The 24,490-nt window shown below is 32.5% G+C and overlaps 1 protein-coding gene across 1 annotated transcript in view; it reads right to left on the bottom strand.

Annotated features, from left to right (window-relative positions):
• The window catches only part of LOC110283490 (uncharacterized), a 60,854-nt gene extending 47,629 nt beyond the window's left edge, over positions 1 to 13,225 (bottom strand). The window contains exons 1-7 of the mRNA XM_087162908.1: positions 13,075 to 13,225; positions 12,154 to 12,189; positions 11,390 to 11,440; positions 5,674 to 5,736; positions 4,746 to 4,796; positions 4,022 to 4,084; positions 1,669 to 1,731 (exon numbers count right to left, since the gene is read on the bottom strand). Coding sequence (XP_087019034.1) covers positions 1,669 to 1,731; positions 4,022 to 4,084; positions 4,746 to 4,796; positions 5,674 to 5,736; positions 11,390 to 11,440; positions 12,154 to 12,189; positions 13,075 to 13,225 — 478 coding nt within the window. The remainder of the gene's footprint in view (positions 1 to 1,668; positions 1,732 to 4,021; positions 4,085 to 4,745; positions 4,797 to 5,673; positions 5,737 to 11,389; positions 11,441 to 12,153; positions 12,190 to 13,074) is intronic.
• Between the last annotated feature and the right edge of the window lie 11,265 nt (positions 13,226 to 24,490).

Raw genomic sequence — 24,490 nt, forward strand, 5'->3', positions numbered from 1 at the left:
ACTTATACAATTTTAAATTAATAATTAGATTCAATAATGAGATACGAAACTTATTAACACCTATCATAATAATTGCCATTTATCGGGTCTTTGCCTGCGTGTTATACGATTGTGATTATTTGATGTCACTTGTGAGGTGAAAGGTTTAACTTTTTTCGAATAATGCAAAGGAAAATAAATTTAAATGGTAATTGATTAATTTTCGTAAAATTTACATATTTAATGATTAAAAAAGATTTATTTGTTGAGTGCAAAAAAAAACTATTTGAAAAAGTTGCTATCCATTGTATCAGTCAATGCTCACGTCATATCCGCCACCGGAAAATTACAGAACAATGCAAAAAGGGGAAGAAAAGAAAAATAATAATAAAAATAAAATAACAAAAAACTGGAAAAAAAATTTCAAATTTTGAAAAATTTATAACCTTAAAATTTAAATTTTAAAAAGTCTGGAAATTAAAAGATATAATCAGCTCACACGATTATATCCGCGAAAAAAGAGTGCTTTCTAATATTGCATCAATATAGCCAAAGCAAAATATATCAATGCAATAATGTGAGAAGCACAAAAAAATTTCAACATATAAAATAGAGCACAATAAGTAAAAATATCTCGTAAAAACAGAAAATAAAATATAAAGAAAAAACAGAAGAGAACATGAAATGAAAACTATAAAGCGAATAGCGAATTCAAATGAACTTACATGAACGGAAAATTTCTTAAGAATGATTTCAAATACTTTCGTAGCAAGATTGCCAGATTGCAAAAAATGAAAACAAAAGCGTAAATAGTGCTAAAAGCGTAACTAGGGGAGTTTTGTATTAAAGTGCGTTCTTGCTGCATTACTGAAGTGCGTTTGATTTGTTAGTTGCCAAGGATGGACCTGAAAATGGATGTACGCAGGGTAATATTATACTGGATAATTTAAAGAAGTGGACAATCAACAATTTTAGAAAATAAATATTTATTTAAGAAATAAAGAAAAAAATATATAAAAACATGAATTGCCTGTTTTCCCCATAATTTTAGCCGCGGATTTGCCCGAAATGGATTTGCACATTTAAATATATATATATATATATATATATACACTCGAGTCATAATTTTTTCATTTTCCTCAGTGTACTTTAGACAATATACAATATTTCACGCATTGCTTAATTTTGGAAAAATCCAGAGCATTTTAAAAAGATAAAATTAATGAACTCATTAATAATTTAGTTTGCGCATTGTGAAGTATTACTATGTATTAAGGCTAAATGCTGCTCTTAAGTAATAGCGATAATTTCAATAAATCTTTGAGTTTTGCTATCAAAATTGAAAATGTATTTATCTGGGATGCGAGTAATGCTATCGTAAGTGTAACATAATATTCAAAAATATGATGCTAAGCTATAAATCACAAACAATCAAAATAAAATGAGAGGCCACATAGTACAGATTAAAGAAAATAGTATTAAAAAACTTTAATTAATATAAATTTGATTTGATGTAATACAAAATTAAAATAGTCATGTTATTGCGAATTAATTTAAACATTAGAGTAAAAGAATTAATTATTCATTTGATTTCACTTGTAAAAGATAAAAAATAAATTTGTGAAAATTCATGAAAAATATAAATATGTGCTTCAAAATGTAAAATGTTATTCAAATAATGCTACACACCATGTCCACTACTGCCCATGCCTGTGCCATATCCTGTTCCATATTTGCCAGGACCTACCCAACCTGCATATAATATTAAAATAACAATTATAATGACGGTTTCACAAAATAACATAAAACAAAAAAAACTTTTTTTATTGTAAAAAAGAATATATAAAAGAAATTGCAGCAATTATTATTAAAATCATATTTTTTTCAAGTACTCAGGCTGTTCAAAGAAGAAGTGACTAAAAGTTACCTTTTAGGTCAAAAAGTAACTTTAATTCAATTAACAATAAATAAAGAAACGGAAATTTTTAATTACTACAGATATTTTTTTTTAAACATTCGCAAAAATTTTTAGCCTTCGTTTCTTTCTACTGTTTCATAATTTTTTTTTTATTTCATCAACTTGCTTTTCTCAAAATTACATACATAATATAAATTTCCCTTAAATATTCAATTGGGTCAAGATCTGGTGAGTTAGCTGTTCACTGTAGCTCTGTTGGAGTTCTTCTAGCCAGATCTTAGTTGATTTTTTAAATGGTAAAGTTAAATATTCTTGAAAAATAAAATTATCCCCAAAAAAAGTTTTCAGGCGGTGGAGTCATGCAGTGCTCGAAACTATCTTATATCGGAATAAGCCTTTTCTTTGAAGATACATCATACCCTTCAGTGTACATTTGATCTCATTCATACTATCACACTAACTGCGAATTTTACCAAACGTTTAAGGCACATTTTTTTAAATGATTCTTGTTTTATTCCCTACACAAGAGTACCTCGAGTGCCATAAGACACATAGGACATATACTTTCATCACTAAATAATATTTTTTCCCAATTCTGCAAGCCCTATAACAATCATCCATGCAAGCTCTTGTTTAAATGTCATAAGTAGCCTCGTTTTTGGAAGACGAAATTAGAATTCAAATTTATGATGACGTCTATTTAGAACTTTTTTTTCTTCTTACCATTTCCAATGCAAAATTATAATTGTTCAAAATTATAATCGTACCAAAATAATTTTAACCGTTCAATCGACCAACAAGATTTAGCTTCAACTCATATATCAAACTCAACACCGCTCTGACTGCAGCAATGGCAAAATTATAGTACTACCGTCAGTGGCTCATCCAAATCTTAAGTAAAAATGAAATTTATGGAGGATATTAATGAAAGAACTGCAAGAAGTTGCTTCTACAAACAAAACTGAATTAGTGGAAATCATTAAGTCTACTTAGGTTAATGTGACCACAAAAAAGACTGCATACATTCATCAATGATTTAATTTTCCAACAAGATTTAGCTTCCCCTCATACATCAAAATCAACTTAGATCTGATAGGAGGAAACGGCAAAATTATTAGCACTACCGTGAGTGGCTAATTCAAATCTTAAGCGAAATAAAATTTATGGAGAATATTAATGAAAAAAATTACAAGAAGTTTCTCCAGCAAACAAAGCTGAACTAGTGGAAAACATTAAGTCTACTTGGGCTAATGTGGGGGAAAAAAGACTGCCCAAAACTTGCTTATTCCACGCAAAATCGCTCCTATGCGGGAGTTAGGTAAGTTAAAATCATTGCTACAAAATACTAAGTAGCTTGTTTTTTCCCCCATCTATAATTGAATTTTAGTGTATATATACAACAATCTATGTATTCTGTACATCTAAGTAATCTAATATTTTAGACCTCATAAAATTTATTTCCAGTATTTTAATTTTATTTTATATCTTATATCCGTCGTTGAACAGTTGACCCACTTTTGGATTTACGACTACTAATGTTCAACTCCGTAGCCTTGTAATTTTGAACCAATCCAGAATACAAGAAAACTCCTGGATCAAGTGCCCCCAGAGGTATTGATTTGTTATGGGAGCATGGAGGACTTTGCGACTCGACAGATTTAACATGCATCAGTCGCCATTTACTGCACGGGTAGTCTTCGGCCGGCGTGGATTGAACCCGCGAGCTCTTGGACATGGGCCAAGTGCCCTACCAGCCAGGCTATCTGGACCAATTTTTAAAAAAAATAAATTATGTATTTAATTTATGATAATTTTAATTTTTTAAAAATAAAGTAAAATATGTAGATTTGACTCGCTAAAATTATTATTTAAAATAAGTAAAGAACAAATGAATAAGAGACCTTTTAATGTCACAATTTTCAATCAATCTAATATTTTGAGAGGAAGTTGTATGCAATTTGTAAAATACCATTAATGCAAATAGAATTACAAAGTTAGATTTAAGGAATAATTTTTTTCAATTAATTTCACTATTAAAATTTTGAAATTCAATCTGCGAAAATATGTAAGAAATAAGAATAAGTATTTCTATTTACAGAATTTAGTACATATAATGCTACACACCATGCCCTCCACTGCCCGTTCCAGTACCATATCCTGTACCATAATTGCCAGCACCAGCCCAACCTATATATAATATAAAAACAATTATAATAATTACTGGCTGACAAGTCAATAGAAAACATATTTAATTGTAAGGGAACGGATATAATCAAATAGAACAATTGTTATTAATTTCATAATAATAAATACTGATTAAGCATTCTGCCTTTTCAAAAAGAATAAAATGACTGAAAGCTGTACTTAATTGATTCTAAATTAGCAAAATTCGAGAAATAATAATTATTTTCAATAATTTTCATGTTTTGAAAAATTGCTGCTTAATTAGCGATTCTTTTGAAATTCTTATAATTCTTTTTAACATATTTTTAACTATTTATAACTAAAGAAACGAGTAAGACAAGCTTTTATATTACATGCTGTTGCAGTTAAAGCAAATAAAAATTATTTATTCATAGCCGTAAATGAATTTTCAATTTGTAGAAGCATTTATATTTAAAATGTCAATTGAAAAGCCGAAAAATTTAAAGGCAAATAAAATGTTTAATGTTAAGAGTCAATTTTTAGGAAAACAAATTGACTTCGCAAAGTCAGATTTAATGAATTAATTATTCATTTAATTACCCTAAAGTTTAAAAATTTAATCTATGAAAATACTCGAAAAATAAAAATATGCGTTTTTATTTTTAAAATGAATATAGTATATAAAACAAATAATGCTACAAACCATGTCCACCACTGCCCATGCTTGTGCCATATTTTCCGGCACCCAACCAACCTATATACATTATAAAAATTAATAATAATAATTACTGGTTGACAAACAACGGAAAACAAAATCAATTTTAATTGTTAAGAAACAGATATAATTGCTACAGTTATTATTAATTTTATAATATTAAAATACTGTTCAAGCATTGAGGCTTTTCAAAAAACACAAGATAAAAAAGTTGTATTTAAGTGAAAAAATTACTTCACTTAAATACGTCTTTATTTATTTATTCAAATAACATTAAATAAGGCAACAAAAAAATTTAATTACTTCATATATACTTTCATTTAAAACAATCGTAAAATTTTTGAATAATCCCTCGCTTTTGTCCATGGTTTCATAAAACTTTCCGTTATTATGTTATCAATTATTTATTACAACTATTTTAAACAGAATCCAACTGTAGTTATCATAATCTATGATGATAAATTTGGAGAATAATTTTTTAACTTAACTTCAGACTTCAAAAAAATATAAAAATGAAAAAAATAATAATAAAAAAAACGAAAACTGTTAGTAAACTTTATTTTAAGTAATATTGTAAATGTGAATAGTTTACCGCATTCTTCAAACTTCAAAGGCATTATTAAAAGGACATTGTTAAAAAATACTATGTTAAACTACAGATCATATACAAACGAAATAATAAAGTTCGGTTACATCGCGTAAACTAAAGAAGAGCAAAAAAAAAGCTTTTAAATTTTATGTAATTGCTTTTGTGCAATAAAAAGTTGTTAAAAAAACCAGTTAAAACAAATTAATTCACAAAGTCAGACATAATGAATTAATTTCTCATTTAATTCCGCTTCTAACGCTTAAAAATGTAATCTATAAAAATATGCTTTCATATTCTTAAATTAAAAATACAAATATTGCCACTCACCATGACCAACACTGCCCATGATTGAGCCATATCCTGTACCATATCTCCCAACACCTAACCAACCTATAGCATGAAAAATAATAACAATTACAGGCTGAAAAAGCAATAGAAAGCAAGCAAAATCCATCCTTATTGTAAAAACATGATATAAAATGCTACAATTGTTATTAATTTAATATTAATAAATACTGTTCAAGCACAGAAGCTTTTAAAAGGTGATTAAATGATGAAAAGTTATATGCTGTAAATATATAGTAACATGTGTATAAAAGTTATATGCGGAGCGAAACTATGGTACCAACTTTTCCAGGCAGCAGCAATATAAACTCCTGGTTGTGAAAATTGCAACACCATGAAAGAGTCGTCATAATTGAATGAAATTTACTACACGATTGAGTGGTAATGGTACAAATAAATGATTAAATTTTCAAAGCAAACAAACAATAACAAGAGATCGAAATCAGTATTTTGTGTAGCCACCACGCACCGCAATAAGCGCTGCTACACGACGTGGTACGGAGTCAAGTAAATTTTGAATGTCTCTCTGAGGAAGAACATTCCATATAGTTTGCATGCGTACCCAAAGTTCGTCTGTAGAAGCAACAGGACGAGGATCACGAGCGAGGAACCGACCGACGAAATGACACACATGTTCAATTGGTGACGTATCTGGGGAATACGCGGGCCAAGGAAGAAGCTGTACCTGCCGCAATGCAAGGAAGGATTGAACAGTCCTAGCAATATAAGGGCGGGCATTGTCTTGTTGAAATACAGCGCCTGGCAAGGCTTGAAGGAAGGGAACAGCTTGGGGCTGCAAAACTTCACTCATGTACCGGTTGTTGTTCAGATTACCCTCAATTCGTAGCAATTGAGATCGTCCATGATATGCTATGGCACCCCAGACTATAACTCCGGGTGTTTGTCCACTGTGGCGTTCGATAATGCACTCCGGAAGGTGGCGTTCGCAGGCATAGCGTCTGCCTGCGTAGGCTGACGTCTACGAATTGATGAAGCACACAATGAAACACCTGTAGTTATGAACCACTGTGCTGCCAGTTGTCTAGAGGGAGCCGTACGGTCTGTCAGCGCCATGCGGACCAGGTGTCTATCATCGCAAGCTGACGTGACATTTCGGGGTCCACGCCCGGATTTCCGAGTTGTCTGACACTCGTCCGTCCACTGCTTCCGAACACGCATCACTTTGCTGCTGCTACGCTGCACACGAGCGGCTACTGCACGATGAGACAATCCAGCTTCACGAAGGCCGATGATTCTCCCCCTTTCAAACTCCTTAAGATGTTGAAATCTCGCTCTCTTTCGTCGAAGAGGCATAAGTAACGTCTGAGCTAACGTTTACCACTAGCAGATAACTACAGCCGTCTATTTATTCGGATCCATCCGCCGTTCAGAGGGCGCTGCTCAGCATACGCATGCGCTACGGGTCTGAAATTCTAATCATTTGCATATTATGCTCTACTTTGCATTTCCTGAAAATTTCAGCTCACTCGCGTATGTCCTTCACGGTGTTGCAATTTTCACAAACATGAGTTTAGAACCGTTATTTAGTGAAGAGAACTTAGTGAAGAAGAAATTGAATTGAAGCTGCATGACTAGCCCAGATCACAAACGAAGTCATTAACGAAATTTGCATTGTTATTGTCGAATGGCTAATAGATATAATCAATCAGTGCTTTGTCAAGGGATAGTTCTTAAGCACATGGGAATAACAAAGTTAGTACTAATGCCCAAAAACGGAGAAAAAATAAAGCTAGATCACATGCTAAGAAACCTGAATGCCTACTCTCAAGCGTAAGAAAAGTTTAGGACAAGCATATAGAATAGTTTACTTCCTAGTCATTAAGATTTCTGAACCAAGGTCAATTTATTTTCAGGAAAAACAGGTCAACTACCACGAGGCCATAAAATTCGTTAACAATTCCAAAGCTGAAGGGAAATTTATGTTAGGCTTTGTAATAGATGTTAGGAATGCATTCGATAAGGCTTAGTGGAACAATACTATTAATAAACTGAAGACGCGATATCTCCTGCTGTAGTCATAAGGAGCTTTTTAAAGAACTGGGCAGTATTCTACGAGGGTAACAAAGACAAGATCAGACAGGCAAATAGCATAGGGGTGCTGTAAGGGCGGGTGCTCGAACCTATACTGTTGTTAATTTTGATTAACGACATTTTCAGTCCGCAACTACCAACCGGAACGAGACGAAATTTATTTAATAATGATATTTTTGTTAAAATAAAGGGAGACAACTTATACCTATTCGATCTAAAAGCAGAGTAAATTATAAGGTTACAAAAACGACAGCTGGCAACACTAAAGGTTTTTCTGTTAAGGGAAACAAAGTTTCAAAACAGTCGTGAGTAAAGCTTGATCGAAATAGATATAAATATAACAAATACCAAAAAATCTAAAATACTACTAGCTCCTAACCAAACCTTTATTCCACATCTTAAGAGGTTAGAATAAAGATAATCAATTACGCTACTAAACAATTTGAAAAATATCAGTAGATCGAGATGTGGCCTGAGAAACAATAATATTAAGATTAATAGTGGCCGACCTACTCCCGGAGGAGTTTTCGGATAAGGGTTCGATCCGTCACCACGTGAGAATCAAACATTACAAAATTACAGTAAAGTAAAATTAAAACTAACAAAGATTGATACACATTAGAAAAAATCACAATATTAATGACGTGTAAATTTAAAACAATAAATCAAGTATTGTAAACCATGCAAGAACAGGTAGTTCAGCATCCCCAATGTGATTTAATATTTAGATATTAAGAACAATAATATTAAAACTAACTGTTATTATTAAAAGGATCATACACCACGGAGATGAATGTTGATGAGACGAGAAAGCTAAGCAAATTAACAAGCGTACAAGGACCAACATAGTTTGGCACAAGCAAGTGTTTTCGGACAGTGGCAGTTGTAGGACTGCAAATACTAACAGGGATATTACTGAATGAACTGAAGGTCAAAGTTGAATCCGTAAAAGGAAAGGCATTGCCCGAGGATGCAACGACATTCGAAATAGAATTCAAGTTTGGTCCACTTGGGATCATTACACATCCAGCTAAAAACTTTTGTGTCGAACGGAGAACAGAGCTACCAACTAACAAAAGGATTCGAGAGTTTCACCGATGGCAATTAAACCAATATAAATGGCTCTATCATGTTTAAAATAAATGTAATTTTTTAAATGTGAATAGCTCTTTAGAAATCCTCTGACTTATAAAAATTTGCATTAATTTAGGCATAATAATTAATTTCACTGATTTTTGTGTCTTTAAAAACTTATTTAATTGGGTATAATATATCCTACGTCACAGGTTGTGTTGTTCCTACTAAATTTAACCCATGAACGGCATTTTCTGCGAGCCTAACTTCAAGCCACAAATAAACAAACGAAGTGTTCGATCGTTTAAATAGCTGCTCGCCAGATTTTATTGCATTATAAAGAAAAGTTATTGAAACTAAATACAACTAAATAAACAACAACAACTAAAACAAATAACAACAACTACTAATAACAATAACTAAATGAAAATCAACTAAATTCCATTCGTTTAGCATTGCGTCATATGTTGTTCCTACTAAATCGAAGTAGTTGTGTTTTTTTCATATTATACCCAATTCAAGATTCTTAAGAAATTCTTATAATTTTTAGACATACGAGGGTTGCTATTTATATTTCTGGCCTTGGCAACAGTAAGTGTTGCTAGGCGACCGCAGACGATTTTAATCGAAAGTTTGATATTTTTAAACATAAATTCAGCAGACGATTTACCATTATAGCTTCATTTGTGTTGTTGACAGTAAATTGAAAAGTTCTTCTCTTTCAAAAAATGAAATTGAATCGTGAACATTTTCGCGCCATTATTTTTCATAACTTTCGACGTGGATTGTCAAGACAAGAGTGCTTCGATGAACTTAATTCTTTATTCAGCGATAAAGCGCCATCCTAGAGCACTGTAAAAAATTGGTATAACGAATTTAATCGAGGTCGATGTTCGATCCAGGACGAATCCCGTGCAAGTCGTCCAAAATCCGTTGTTGTGCCAGAAAAGATCGATGCTGTGCGTGAACTGATAAAGTAAGATCGTCATGTGACATACCGTGAGATAGAGGCGTCTTTGGACATTAGTATGACTAGCATCCATAAAATATTGCATGAACATTTGAGCGTAAAAAAAATATGTTCGCGTTGGATCCCGCATAATCTGACAAACGCTCAAAAAAAGGCTCGTGTCGATTGGTGCAAGGAAATGTTGGAAAAATACGTTCAAGGTACATCAAAGGCTTAACATCTACACTGGTGACGAATCATGGATCTATGCATATGTGCCGGAAACAAAACAGAGATCAACTGTATGGATCTTCCAAGACGAGGCAAAACCAACAAAAGTTGTTCGAGGAAGAAGCACATCGAAGCAAATGATTGCCTGTTTCTTCGGCATTAACGGTCATGTGGCAACAGTGGCGTTAGACAAGCGCAGGACGATCAATTCTGAATGGTACACGACCATTTGTTTGTCAGATGTCATCGGAGAAATTCGAAAAAAGCAGAAGAACAGGCGAATCATTCTTCATCATGCAATGCGAGCTCTCACACATCGACTCAAACAAAGGCATTTCTGACGGAGCGAAAGATTGAACTGATGGGTCATCCACCGAACAGCCCTGATTTGGCACCCAATGACTTCTTCTTATTCCCACACATCAAAAATAAATTACGTGGACAACGATTTTCGACCCCCGAAGAAGCGGTTGATGCATTCAAAACGCATGTTGGAGTTACCTCAATCGGACTGGAAAAGTGCTTTGAAAATTGGTTCAAACGCATGCAAAAGTGTATTGATCATCATGGAGAATATTTTGAGAAGCAATAAAACCAATTTCGATCCTACATATTTGTTTTTTCATTATTAGGCCAGAAATATAAATAGCAACCTTAGTATTTTAGATATTCATTCAATCAATACTTTGCAACAATGTAGACATGATAGTTGAAGATTTTTGACGTTGGTAGCAAAAAGAAATGGTATTTTGCAAATGTAAAAAGAAATTCTATAAATTCTGCTACTGTTTTAAGAAAAAATTCATAACATTTAGTACTTTTTTATTAATGCAGAAAGAGGATGAAAAACTATCTAAATCAAAGTTATTAAACCAAGTTAGGAACTTTAAGTTCTGATACCACTCTACGAATAATTTCAAGAAATCAAGAGCTTATGAATATGAGGTAGAACACAATTTTATCTTGCCTTTACGTGGTGAATTATTTAATTATTTCTTTCATTTGATGAAAGAGCTTCGAATATTCTTAATAATTTCAAATCTTTAATTGTGTTATCATGAATGCAAATATCATATAATTCCGCTGAGCTCATTAATTTAAATATCAAATTTATTACAAAAAACATTTTAACAAAACTGATTGCCTGTCTTTTTAAAATTTAAGTTCTTCATCTCCTACTTTGACTCACTGCCTCCATTGTCTTATAAAAAAATATTATCTTATAAACTGATTTTCATATGAAAAAACGTAAAAAAAATCTAAAGTTAGATATAGTGAATTAAATATTAATTTAATTTTACCAGTAAAATAAAATATTTAACAATATCAAAATATTCGGGAAAAAAATGCATGTTCAATTTTTTAAAAAGTAATACAAATAATGTTACACACCTTGTCCGCCATTGCCTATGCCTGGGCCATATCTCCCTGCACCTAACCAACCTATAAATATAATAGAAAATAATAATAACCACTGATTGACCAGAAAGGTAGAAAAACAAGAAAACCTGTTTTTTAATGACGTCTTTAATGTGAAATTATAAATTACGACATTTATTAAATGGACGTAGTTCTTAAAGCCGACTAAATAACTGACTCTTATTTTTTGAGCAAAGTTATTTTAATGCAAATAACAATTTACAATAAGTAACGCATCAATACTAAGTAATTTATTTTGTTAATATTTTCAGATTCATTCCAAATGCAAAACGATTCGCAGCAAACATTCAAATTGATGAGTTATCTATTTCATTGCTCTTAAATTTCATATAGTTATCCTTAACGTAAAAGGTATCAAAATAAAATTTTTCAATGCCATCTACTATGCACTTTCTCATTTAAACCTGTTGTATATAAACCAAAGAAAGAATGAGCATTAGGATTTATAGTAAAATAATATACTCTTTTACAATTAATGTATATACAATTTTTTGAATACAAAATTTAAGTAACTAAATTTTCAAGTTCATCATTAAAGAACCATAATATAAGTCAAATTTCTAAGGAATATTACTTCAAAGACAATTATTATTGCCTGCTAATGTAAATAAGTTTATTATCTATTTTTTTGACATATAAAATATTTTTGTTTATAATTTTCTAAATAGATATCAAAGAGTAGTTTTTTTTAATACAACAACATGTACATCACATACCATGATTTACTAATCCTTCTCCTAAGGGGAATTTACCTATAAAAAAAATAAAATATAATTTAAAAACTGTAACTATGTAATTGCTTTAAAAAATTGCGAGAAACCAAAATTTCAGACGCAGAAATAAACCCACTGCCATAGGTATCCTTACACTTTATCTTTTTTCTTCTTGCATAAAATGAGAGTGCGATGAATTTGCAAAGAGAATTAATTTGCAAAGAGAACAACGAATGCCTATCCGGGTCCGAGCATGTTTTTTACTATTAAGCCTATATCTACCAAATCACCGAAATAAGAACACGTTCATTAATATTATACTATAAAGTAGATAAATACTGTTTGTCTGAGATAGGTACTCTGCCCGCCACAAAGTCTGCGGCTCACTGGTACTATGGAAACAAGAAGAGGGCATTTTAAGGAGGGTAGCTTCGATGAAGAGGTCTCCTTTTCTCTCGCCGAAACCAGTCCTAAAGAGGGTCCCCGCACCCCTACTTGAAATGACCATAACTCGTTACCATAGTCACGGCCACAGCTCCAGACGAATGTCTGGCAGAGTACCTATCTTAGACAAACAGTAACATACAGCGTACATACTTTTTTATTTACTTAAGTTTTCATTTTATTTTTAAGCATATTTTTGCACTATTTCAGCTGTTTGAGTTCAATTATATATTTTTGACGTTTCGACATAACGGTAAATACAGAAAAACTTTACTTTTATACGAGGTAACTATCAATCGGAAACTAGTCTGCAAACCCAAATACACAACACTCTAAAGAAAATAAAACTCTCGCAAATACTATAAGCAAATACCATGTAATATAATTTTTTTATCGTGTCCATGGACAATTAAACGGCCTCGTGCTCCTTCAGAACAGCATCCGCAAGCTCCAATACATCATTACTGTAAATGATCTCACGAAGTTCTGAAGCCAGTGGCACCATACCCAATTGTAAAACATGTGGGGTAAGGGCTGGGCACTCGAGAATGTGATTTATGTGGGTAAGTTGGACATCGGTGCAGTTCTTGCAGGGAATATAAGTTCTTATTTCGTCGGGAAGAATTTTCATCTCTTTAAAGTGGTTTGTTCTTAGTCTAGTAATTGTTGAGGTTAAGATTCGGGAACAATCGGGATATAATATAATTAAAGTACCGCATTAAAAGCATGCAATTCCAAAACGTTCCTTTCCCCTCATGTGCCTCAAAAACCACATGTTTGTGAGTCATAGGTTTCTCATTTCGAGTAGAAGATCAAATCTACAAGCATCTCAAATCCCGTAGACATACAATGCTCTCTTATGTCAAAATTATATTGCTAATTCGTGTCGGAACATTGCCACACATATGTAATGGCTAGTAGTGGAAGAAAAATCAGTCTGGTACGCCAGCGTGTCGACCGGAAGATGAAAGCGTGCCATGCTGACACGTATACGAGATAGTATAGTACATCATAATATATTTTAACGACAAATTAAAGCCGTGGCGGCTCAAGGGATAGAGCGTTCCGTGAAACAGGTGGAATTCTTCCAAGAAGGGGACCCAAATTTGTATTCCAGAAGTGACTGGTTGATACGATTTCTTCTCCCAGCTCACACTGACCACACTGCTGACGTAAAATATCATCAGTGGTAGATGTATCAAGGGAAAGAATCCCCTTGACGCCATCAGTCTAACCGGGGGAGCTACTCCTCTCCATGCAACGTAAACATGGGTTATTTCCTAAGTTAGTTAATTCGTAAAGGAAGGCTAGTTTCTCCCAACTCTTGAGTCAGGAGTTCCTCGTCTTCTGGGTGAGGTACAAGAGTTTGGAGTCCACCATTGATAGTTATAATCTCATAATTTTATAGTAGCTCATGCAGACACAATTTTTGGGTTCCCGACTACTCCATAGCCTTGGAATGTTGAACCCAGTCCAGAAGACAAGGGAACCTGGATCAAGTATTTTAAAAAATTTGCCATCGTGGAGGACTTTCCTGATGGAACTAATCAGCATTTGAGTTACATGGGGAGGGAAATTACGAAAACCATCCACTGTTAGGCTGACTGTAAGTGATCTCTAACCCATGATTGGTCTTACACTAATGATATTTTACGTCAGTAGTGATCGGTGCAAACCAGGAACAGAATTCGTATTGAATAGTCATCACTGGGATTCGAACCCGGTGGGAAGGCCTCTATCCCCTGAGCCACCACATCTCATAAACTCAGAATTGGGTCCGTTGTTCAACACCGGTTATAAAACAAACTTCATATGACTCACCATATTCATGATGTTCTACGTGGTTCCAATCACGGTCGTCTAAAAAAAATTTAAATCGTTGAAATCAGTTAAAATTTGTTAGATACCGTAGAAAAAGAAAGATTAAGTGTATTCTGACTTATAGCACAAAATATAAGTTGAAATAATATTCTTACAATTGAGCAGCTTGCGGCTTCTGAAACCTGTTTAAGAAACAAAGATGCAAATTATAAATTGCAAAATACACACTAGCTAAAGTTGCTAAAATTTATTTTTTTGTAAACTTACATGAATAATAAATTAAAATACTGATGTACACCGAAGAGCCATTACATTATGACCACCCTCCATCTATAACAATGGGCTCCCCCAGGTTTTCATGGTTTCTCGCCCAGGAACAATGTCCTCATGGGGCACATTAGGATCCATAATCCTCTTAGAACAATCCCTGACGTCCGTTAAGCTACTTGAACATAGTTGCAGACCAGGTTCACCCATTCATGACATCAGTTTTTCCTGCGGGGGATGGTGTTTACCAGCAGGATAATGCACCATGCCATAAGGGTCGAATCGTCATGGATTGGTTCAAGGAACATTCCAGTGACTTTCAAGTCATGTCTGGACCCCCAAATTCACCTGACCTTAATCCAATAGATCATTTGTGGTCCTACTTGGAAAACCAAATTCGTGCTGCCACGCTACCCCCTCGCTATGTGAGGGAATTGCAGGACCAGTTGGTGAGCGTTTGGTACCAGATACCTCAGACTACCTATCAGCACCTTGTGGAATCAATGCCATGGTGGGTGCTAGCAGTTTTGAGGGCTAAAGGTGGTCCTACATGTTATTAGCAGGGTGGTCATAATGTAATGGCTCTTCAGTGTACATGTTACAGTTAAAGTGTGAAATCCTTTTTTTCATAGAACAACTAAGTATTTCATAAAATAAGACAATCCTAGGATGGGTAAAGTATTAAATGTATATAATTATTTAATTCTACGATTTAACTTGGTATTCTATAGAATTAACGATTACTCGATCGTTAAAGTTTGAAATACGGCACTCTTAAAACCGGTTTTATCTGCCTTTAGCCAGTTTTGAACCGCTTATCGCTGCTCTTCATTTACATATATGTGTACGCTTCATTTTCGTTGATTTTAGATTTCGTTATTAATATGGCCAATAATAAATTATATCATCTGCTTTTCCTTGTTATTATTATCCAATTAATCATTCGTAATAAGGATACAATTTATTTTTTGGGAGATTTACGCTATTTATGATGAATTAATTTTTAAAATAACTTTGCAATTGTTTAGTTTTTACTTTAATGGTCTATCATTAGTTATTTCATAGAATAACTAGGAAAAGTATGACATTTTTCATCTATTACATACTTTAACTAACTTGTCCAGTTATTTCATGAAATACCCAGTTATAATAAGAAATAACTGAATTATGCACTTTAACGGTGACTTATACAATATATAAAAATTTGCATGCGTGTAATCAGATCAATATTATTTTCAAAAAGAAAAACTCTATACTAAAAATTGTGAGCGATGATGTTGTCATTGTTTCAGATTTTCAACTTTCGCGCTTCATTTTTGTTTTTCTTTAAGTAATTAAACATAAATCAGTGTTGCGCTGTAACTAATCATTTGACTAATATACTACAAATGAAAAACAAGTATATTTTTATACAAATAACGCAATTTTTAACAAATTAACGGAACTTCAAAAAGTAATTTATTTTTAGGTCACCAGAAGTGACTGAAGAAATGGAAGAAAAAAATGCCCTAGTCCAGGGATGGCGAACCAATGGCACGCGTGCCATTTATGGCATGTGACACAATATTTTGGACACTCCACCGATCACAATTGTTGTTACACTATGAAACATATGTAACAATTAAATTAAAATTCACAAAAAATAAACAAAATAATAAACAATTATTAATAAAAAAATTAAAAATTAATGATAAAAAAACCATTAATAACCATAAAAAACAAGCTAACAATAAATAACTAGCAAAAAAAATTAACAGTCCTGCTTAAACTAACATCTTACAACCTAATATTTGTCAATATTTGTCAATATAATCTGCAACAACAGAAGTCACACTGATGTTACTGTAAAGTTGAATTACGCGTATAACTGAGATATTGCAAAATGTTTTTTTTTTCAATGTAAATAAAGAGTTTTGAGATGATAGTATTTAGTATTATTATTTTCCCAATAATCACGAAGTCAAATTATTTGACGGCACGTCTATGACCTCATTAAGCAATTTTTTAGAGAAAATGGCACGTTGGTGTATAAAGGTTCGCCCCCCCTGCCCTAGTCGATTAACAAACCAGTGCATGTTGCATTCCAAAGGGCTATGAAAGTATGGTAAGAAACTAGTGTCGTTAACCAGGCAACAGTCGTTCGTCTAAATGAAATAGGATTCCAAAGAATCAAGATGAGCTATATGGTCCGGGGAAAGAATTTTGACTTTATAGAAATTAAATATATGATTTAAGCACCAGCAATTTTTGATGCCGGACGTGACGAAGCATGTCGACTTTTCCCACCTTCATAATTTATAAAAATGAAACGTCTGCATTATCAAGCATACATTACACTAAATTAGAGAGATTCAAATCATTTGTGAAAGTAACACAATTTTTAAACCTAATACATAAGTATTTTGTGTGGGAGATTATCCTTACAATGATAAAGAGACCTCTTTTTCAGGTGTTTTCTTTTTCGAGCTAATTTTTCCGTAATTCTTTTTCACTAAGTTAATTTTGTCTTCTATGAATTTCGCTTTACAAAAAATTACTTACAGTTAAGAGTGGAATCAGTATCTTGATTTGCATTGTGTTCCTATTTAATATTGTTGCTACTTACAGTGCCTAGACATACTATTAGACACACCATAAGATCAGTATCAGGTGATACTATTATCAGGATACTATTACCAGGTGATACTAGTATCAGGTGATACTATGCAGTTGTATTGTTTTTACTCGGATGAAACCGGTTTGCATTTGTTTGCGCTCCTGTATCAAATGGTTAACATTGTAATGCAATACGTTAAAAATAAATACAAATAGGAAGTATATAAAAATCTCCTGAATAAAAACCCATTACATGTATGTTTAAATATAAAAGTGTTGCATCTAAACTCGTGTACAAATCATGTAATTATTAAAACACTACAGTGCGTCTAATAATTTGATCTAATTATTACAATATACTAATATAATGCTTGATATAATAAATAATCTATATTTATATAATATCTAATATATATAATTCTCTTACGTGGCTCCCAAATTTTGGCTGTATTTCTTTTCCACCGGTGGCAACGTTTGCTTTGTTTTGTTTACGTTACTATTTCTCTTACACTGCGAATTGACCCATGATTGCCGCTAAAAATGTCACATGCCAAATCTAGTTGAGGTGGCTCAACATACAGCGCTTTTAAAAACGGAAACTGAAATAACCAGAGAGCATCAGCTCAACACCTCCTAGAATAAGGAAGGCCTCAGCACGGATCAAATTAGTAGTCCGATGTGACGAAGTTAACTGCGCAGTTGATGAAAAATAAGAAAGATGTCATTACGTTCGGGGTACTAAGCTGCGCAGTGGTTGAAAATACGAAATATGTCATTACGTTTGGACTACTAAAAGATATTTATGGTAACCCGTGCAGAGGCCTACTCTTTTCTAGGAGGTGTTGATCAGCTGCGGCAATCTCATACTATTAAGCTAGGCAGAAGTGAGTAGTCTTTGTCGATAGATCTCTATTTTAGTATTTTGTCGAAAGCGCTTTTTTTCACGAATTTATATAATTACGAATTTATTTGACGATTTTTGATTTATATCACGAATTATACTATAGCACATTTCTAATAGGTTTAACGAATTACGTGTCATTTATTTGAATTCAAATTTATTTTAATGACTTAGTATTTACTAAAAAGATGTAATTTTTTTTTTAAAAAAATTTTTTTATATGGATTTGAATGATTGTTTTGAATTCTTAGAATTTTGTACATTTGCAATGCACCTAAGTTAGTTGCGAGAGAAGCGAGCTTGGTTTGCGAAGCAAACCATATAAGATTGCGTAGCAATTTTCGGGGGTTGGCGAGCGTTGGCGAGTAGGGGTCGCAGCCCACTAGTATCATCTAATTTATCCAATCGTCCAATTTATATCATATATCGTCTAATTCAACCAATTGATACACCAACGTAAACAAGTACAAACCGGTTTCAGTCACATAAAAACAATAAAGCTGTATATTATCACCTGATAATTAAGATTTTACATAGAATCTTATAGTGCGACAAATAATTCGGCCAAAGACTGTAAATTTAAAAAAAAATGCATTTATTTTTTTATTTTCTTGGAATGTACTGACATTTTAAATGTCCCTCATCAGCCATGGGGAGAGGGACACCGTTGCTTCAAGGGCACATAAATTATGATCTTGTTTAACTATATATAATTGTAATAATTAAAACAAAACATATAACAATGTCCGTAAATCCTTACCTGGTCCTTCGGGTTCGTTAAAATTAGATTCACGATATTCATTATTTCTTTCCGTTGAGTCATTATTTACTTCTTGATTGGCGATTCCGTAACGAAACCCTATAGAAAAAGTATAATTAGTAATGTAAGATAATAATCAAGATATACATAAGATATTCTTAGTAATCATGAATTACTAATATGTTACTCTATGATGATGAAAAGTTAACAATTGCAAGATGCATGAAGACAAAAATAAAGACAAAAAGGATTAAAAAAAAAGAGACATTAACGAAGAAAATTAAGAAAAATAATAAGTTTTATTTACTGGACATAAGACTCATACATAGAACTCATAAAATAAGTTGAAAATATAGAGAAAGCAAGAAAAAAGATAGAGATTTTTTTAAGGAGAATTAAAAACTGTCAAAAAAATTTTTTAAAGAATATTCACAAGTTTAAAAATTTTTAAATTTAAAAAGAAAATATTGGAAAAAAATAATAAAATCAGAAAAGATATAATCCCGCCATCAGCTCACACGATAATATCTGAAAAAATAGTGCTTTCTAATATTGCATTAATATAGCCAAAGCAAAACATATCAATACTATAGTGTAAGGAGCACCAAAAAAATTAAAGCAAAAATAGAACTCACTAAAAGGCTAAAAAATCTTCTAATATTTAAAAAAGAATTTTCCAAAATAATTTTTTTTTAAATATTTTAATTAAATGTTAATAACTTTTCTAAATTCAACCAAGCTAATATTAAAATTTTATATTTAAAATTTAACCTTATTTATCATAAACATTGAATTAGCAGTATTATATTATTACTTTGCGCACATCCAGATTAGGGCCAATCCAAGGTTACTTACAACTCAAACGTGCTTCATTACTACAGTAACAACGCGATATTAGTTGATTCCTTTTATCCTCGATTTACGCTTCTATTTCTACAATATGTAAGCTAGCAAACTAATTTCGAAAACATTTTAAATCATTTTTGAAGAATGCCGGTTAGTTTAAGTACATTTGAATTCACTACTCACTTCATATAGTACAATTTGAGTTTTATTCTATATTTTCTTCAGTTTTTATGTTCTGATTTTGCTTGATTGTTTTATTTTGCATTTTTAATTTGTTTTATACATTTTTTGCTTTGTAATTTCTGTAATATTTTTTGATGCTCCTCACACTATTGTATTGATATGTTATGCTTTAGCTATATTAATCCAATATTAGAAAGCACTATTTTTGCGGATATAATCGTGTGAACTGATGACGAAATTATATCTTTTCCTTACATTTATTCCAATATTTTTTTTTTATTTTCTCCAATATTTAATTTAAAAATTTTTAAACTTGTGAAAATGTTTTAAAAACATATTTTAATAGTTGTTTCTTCGTTAAATACTATATCTTTTTCCTTGTTTACTCTATATTTTTAACGATATATACAGTTGAACCTGTTTATCTCGAACCCTTCTTTATTTTGAAAACCTCCATGTCTCAAAATTTGTAATAATAGAGCACAAATGCCGAAACTCTCTTTATCAGTAGAACTTGCAGACAGAGATGAATTTCGTGAACTCAAAGAAAGTAATGATGTGTTTCTTGGAATTGCGATCACTATCTCTGAAATTCCTTAACCAGAAAGGAATACAATGATTCTGGCAGTAAATTAGGGGTTGTTGAGTAGGACGGACTGACCCCCAGGGGATAGCTTATCAACATAGATAACAAAGCTAGAAATAGAAATTAATTTTCACCTCAAAATTGCAACCAGTGGATCAAACGATAATAAGGAGTTTTAAAGTGAAGCAGTTGGTAAGGTGACTTGCAGATGCCATCAATGAAAAAAAGTTCTCTTCCAAAAATAAATGTGTTGAATGCTATCATAATGACTGTTGTGCCCAGAAAAATGTGTCTCTAAAAACTATCCGAAATGGTTTTAAAAATGCAGGTTTTAATAATGGCTGTGAACATGATGAACAAGAAGTTGAAGGCATCAGTAAAGAAGAAAACTGTTGACTCTGGAAATGCAGTGCCAGATTTTCAAAAATGGATGGCAATGAAATCTGGATTTAATGTTGACATTACTTTTGAAGATTTTCAGAAGTGGACAACTGCCTGGCAAAAATGACAGATGCAGAAATCTTAGATAATGTCAAAGGAATGTCAGCTGAAGAGGAAGAAGCTGAAGATCATATTGATGAATCAAATGTGAATCAAACTCTTACAAACTAATTTTGAATCCCAGGAAAATGTTGGCTATGAGTAATTTGCTACTCTATCTAACCTTAAAAGAATAATCAAAACAAAAAAGGTTAGACGTCAAAAATGTTTGAAAAGTTATTTTCAGAGTTAAATGTATTTAAAACAAAAATTTAAGTAAATGGATACTAATAATAACTTAAGTAAATAGTAATAGATAAAGATAATTAAGTTACAGAAATGCCTGTATTTTTCTACTAAAAGCAATTAAAGCGCTTTTAATAGAATTTCTTAATTAAATTTTAATTCTTTTAAAATACCCGTATGACTCAAAACCTCTATCTCGAATTTTTCGCCTTTCCTTTGAGATTCGAGATAAACAGGCCCAACTGTATATACATGTAAATAAACCCTAACGCTCATTAATTACTACCATATATTTTTTTTTTAAATTATTCCATTAATTTCTGTATGCCCTGGTTATAAAGCATAGGCTAGAAAAATAATCGCTAATTACTTTTTGGCATCTTGCACAAAAGCAAACATTTAAGAGCTAAGTGAGTTCCATTTAAAAAAAAAAGAATGTGTTGATTTCTTTTACTCCGGAAACAGTAAGATAAGTTTATAAAAGTGATATCCAAAAGCAATAAGTTCAAAAGTAGTCCGACAAATTCTTGATGAATTAATGGAAACATATCTACATCTTTCTACAGTCTTCTGGTTTAAATGTTTGCGTGAAAGCAAGAAAAATCACTTTGACGGATGATAAATAAAAAGAAAGACTTAACTGGGCTAGAGAATACAAGAAGGGAGGTAGAAAATTTGAAGGGAGAAAGAAAAAAAATTCTGAAATATTTTGGATGAAAATCATACAAAACACAGGAATTTTCTATTATCTATACCTATTTTCTATTATCTGTTTGTTTTTTCTGATCTTGAATTTCTATTATAAAAACCCAAATTAATTTATATTTCATTTCAATGCATGTTTTTGTTTCGAATTTTATATTTAATTGATAACTTCTATACATCATCTCATAATAGGCACAATGAAATTACTTTAAAAATAAAGTTATAAAGGAAGAAAAATATATAGTTCAAACGAAATTCAAAAAGTGTTTTTACTTTAATTATATGGAAATAATTAAAAAAAATTACTGAAAAGTAACTAACTAAGATGGGGTAAACTGATTTATTGCGCGAATTAGAAAGGATTACTAACAAAATAATTGGCAATATCTTGCTGTCTTGGTTTTTTTATTCGCACATACTTAAAAAAAGTCTTCGGACTACTCAACTGCATCCAAAAAATGATTTGAATTTTCAGTCTACATTACAAAACAGTTTAATGTCTTCAAAAGAATCAATCAATCTATCAAAAGAATACATCAGAAAAAAATAAACCTAAATAATCGCTTGTGAAATTTAAGAAAATTTTTTACTCCAGACTTTATTATCAGTAGAAATGTAGTTACATTTTTTTACTACAACCTATGACGTAGGTAGGTAGTTACTTTGTTTACGTCGCACTGGAGCTGCAAAATGGGTCATCGCAATTTTGATCCTTTGCAGAGGGGTGGTTCCCCTGTTTTGGTAGCCCGACGACCTGTGCGTGAAGTCGAGCACTTTGCAGTAGAGCAGATTAACGAGGACCGATACCGTACATACTCGATCCCTATGCAGGAAAATCAAAGTGGTCATCCACCCACTTACTGACCGCAGCCAGAGATGCTTGACATTGGTGTTCTACTGGGAACCGTGTCTTTACTATTAGTCCACTGCTGGACTACATGATATCTACTGCTGTTGTTCTACTGGTAACCGTGTCTTTACTATTAGTCCAAGGCTGGACTACATGAGATCTACTGCTGGTGTTATACTGGTAACCGTGTCTTTAGTCCACTGCTGGACTACATGAGATCTACTGCTGTTGTTATACCGGTAACCGTGTCTTAACTATTAGTCCACTGCTTGACTACATGAGATCTACTGCTGGTGTTATACTGGTAACCATGTCTTTAGTCCACTGCTGGACTATATGATATCTACTGCTGTTGTTTTACTGGTAACCCTGTCTTTTCTATTAGTCCAAGGCTGGACTACATGAGATCTACTGCTGGTGTTATACTGGTAACCGTGTCTCTAGTCCACTGCTGGACTACATGAGATCTACTACTGGTGTTCTACTGGTAACCGTGTCTTTACCATTAGTCCACGGCTGGACTACATGTGATCTACTGCTGGTGTTATACTGGTAACCGTGACTTTAGTCCACTGCTGGACTACATGAGATCTACTGCTGTTGTTCTACTGGTAACCGTGTCTTTACTATTAGTCCACTTCTGGACTACATGAGATCTACTGCTGTTGTTCTACTGGTAACCGTGTCTTTACGATTAGTCCACTGCTGGACCTATGAGAATGTGAGAAAAATGACTACCTATATTGAACAATTAATCAATATGGCCGGTCATTACTTAGGAAAGCATACAAAAAATTTTCATGCTATTGCCATAAAGGAAACACGTTTTTCTGTCGATCCTAATGCATTGATTCTTTTTTTTTCCTTTTTTTTATTGAAGCCATTTTTTATAAAATTGACATGGCTGAGAATTCTCATCAATATTGCGACACAGTTTTAGTTTCTTACACTGATAATTACGGGTTAAAGTAGTTTTCATTGCGTATAACTAGCTAAATTTCATCAACCTTAAGGATGATTAAGGACATTAATAGCTGGAATATAAAATAAAAAAATATCAGAGTGGTCTTGCATATTATTTACTGCGTATTATTGAAGATTAAAGGTACTAAACGTACCCTTTATCTTCGGTTTAACGAATATGAAAGATTTGTCCAAAAATAAGATATTAGATAATCTTCATTCACCCCATATAGCTGGACTTCTAATCATAAGATTGAGCTTTCTTCTGCTAAAATCATTCAACACTGATCCTTCGCCACTAAACTAGAACGAAATCATTTCATATTCCGTAAAATTCTTATAATTTAGTCTTCCATATTATTTCTAATCTCTCAATTTCAACATATTGAGACACCAGAGTTTTCAAAACACTTGTTTTTTGTTAGTCTACCATCTTTTGTTGATTGTCTTGCCCAAGCTTGTCCCCATTTTCTTGCTTATCAACCTTCTTTCTCCTTGTTTTCGTCTGGACCCGTGGCGGTGATTATGGTAAAGAGGTATAACCAGAGCCGGATTATACCTTTCGTAGGCCCTAGGCATAGCCATTTTGGGGCCCTCCCCTCCTTCCCCCACTCCTCCCCTCTTTTCAAAATATATGCTAAAAAAATTATTCGCGTTCAACAATGAATCAAGATCGTTTGGCATCGCTCGCAC

The sequence above is a fragment of the Parasteatoda tepidariorum genome, chromosome 5 (genome assembly GCF_982258835.1).
Source record: "Parasteatoda tepidariorum strain Cologne lab strain chromosome 5, Ptep-v5.0, whole genome shotgun sequence".
Classification (NCBI taxonomy): Eukaryota; Metazoa; Arthropoda; class Arachnida; order Araneae; family Theridiidae; genus Parasteatoda; species Parasteatoda tepidariorum.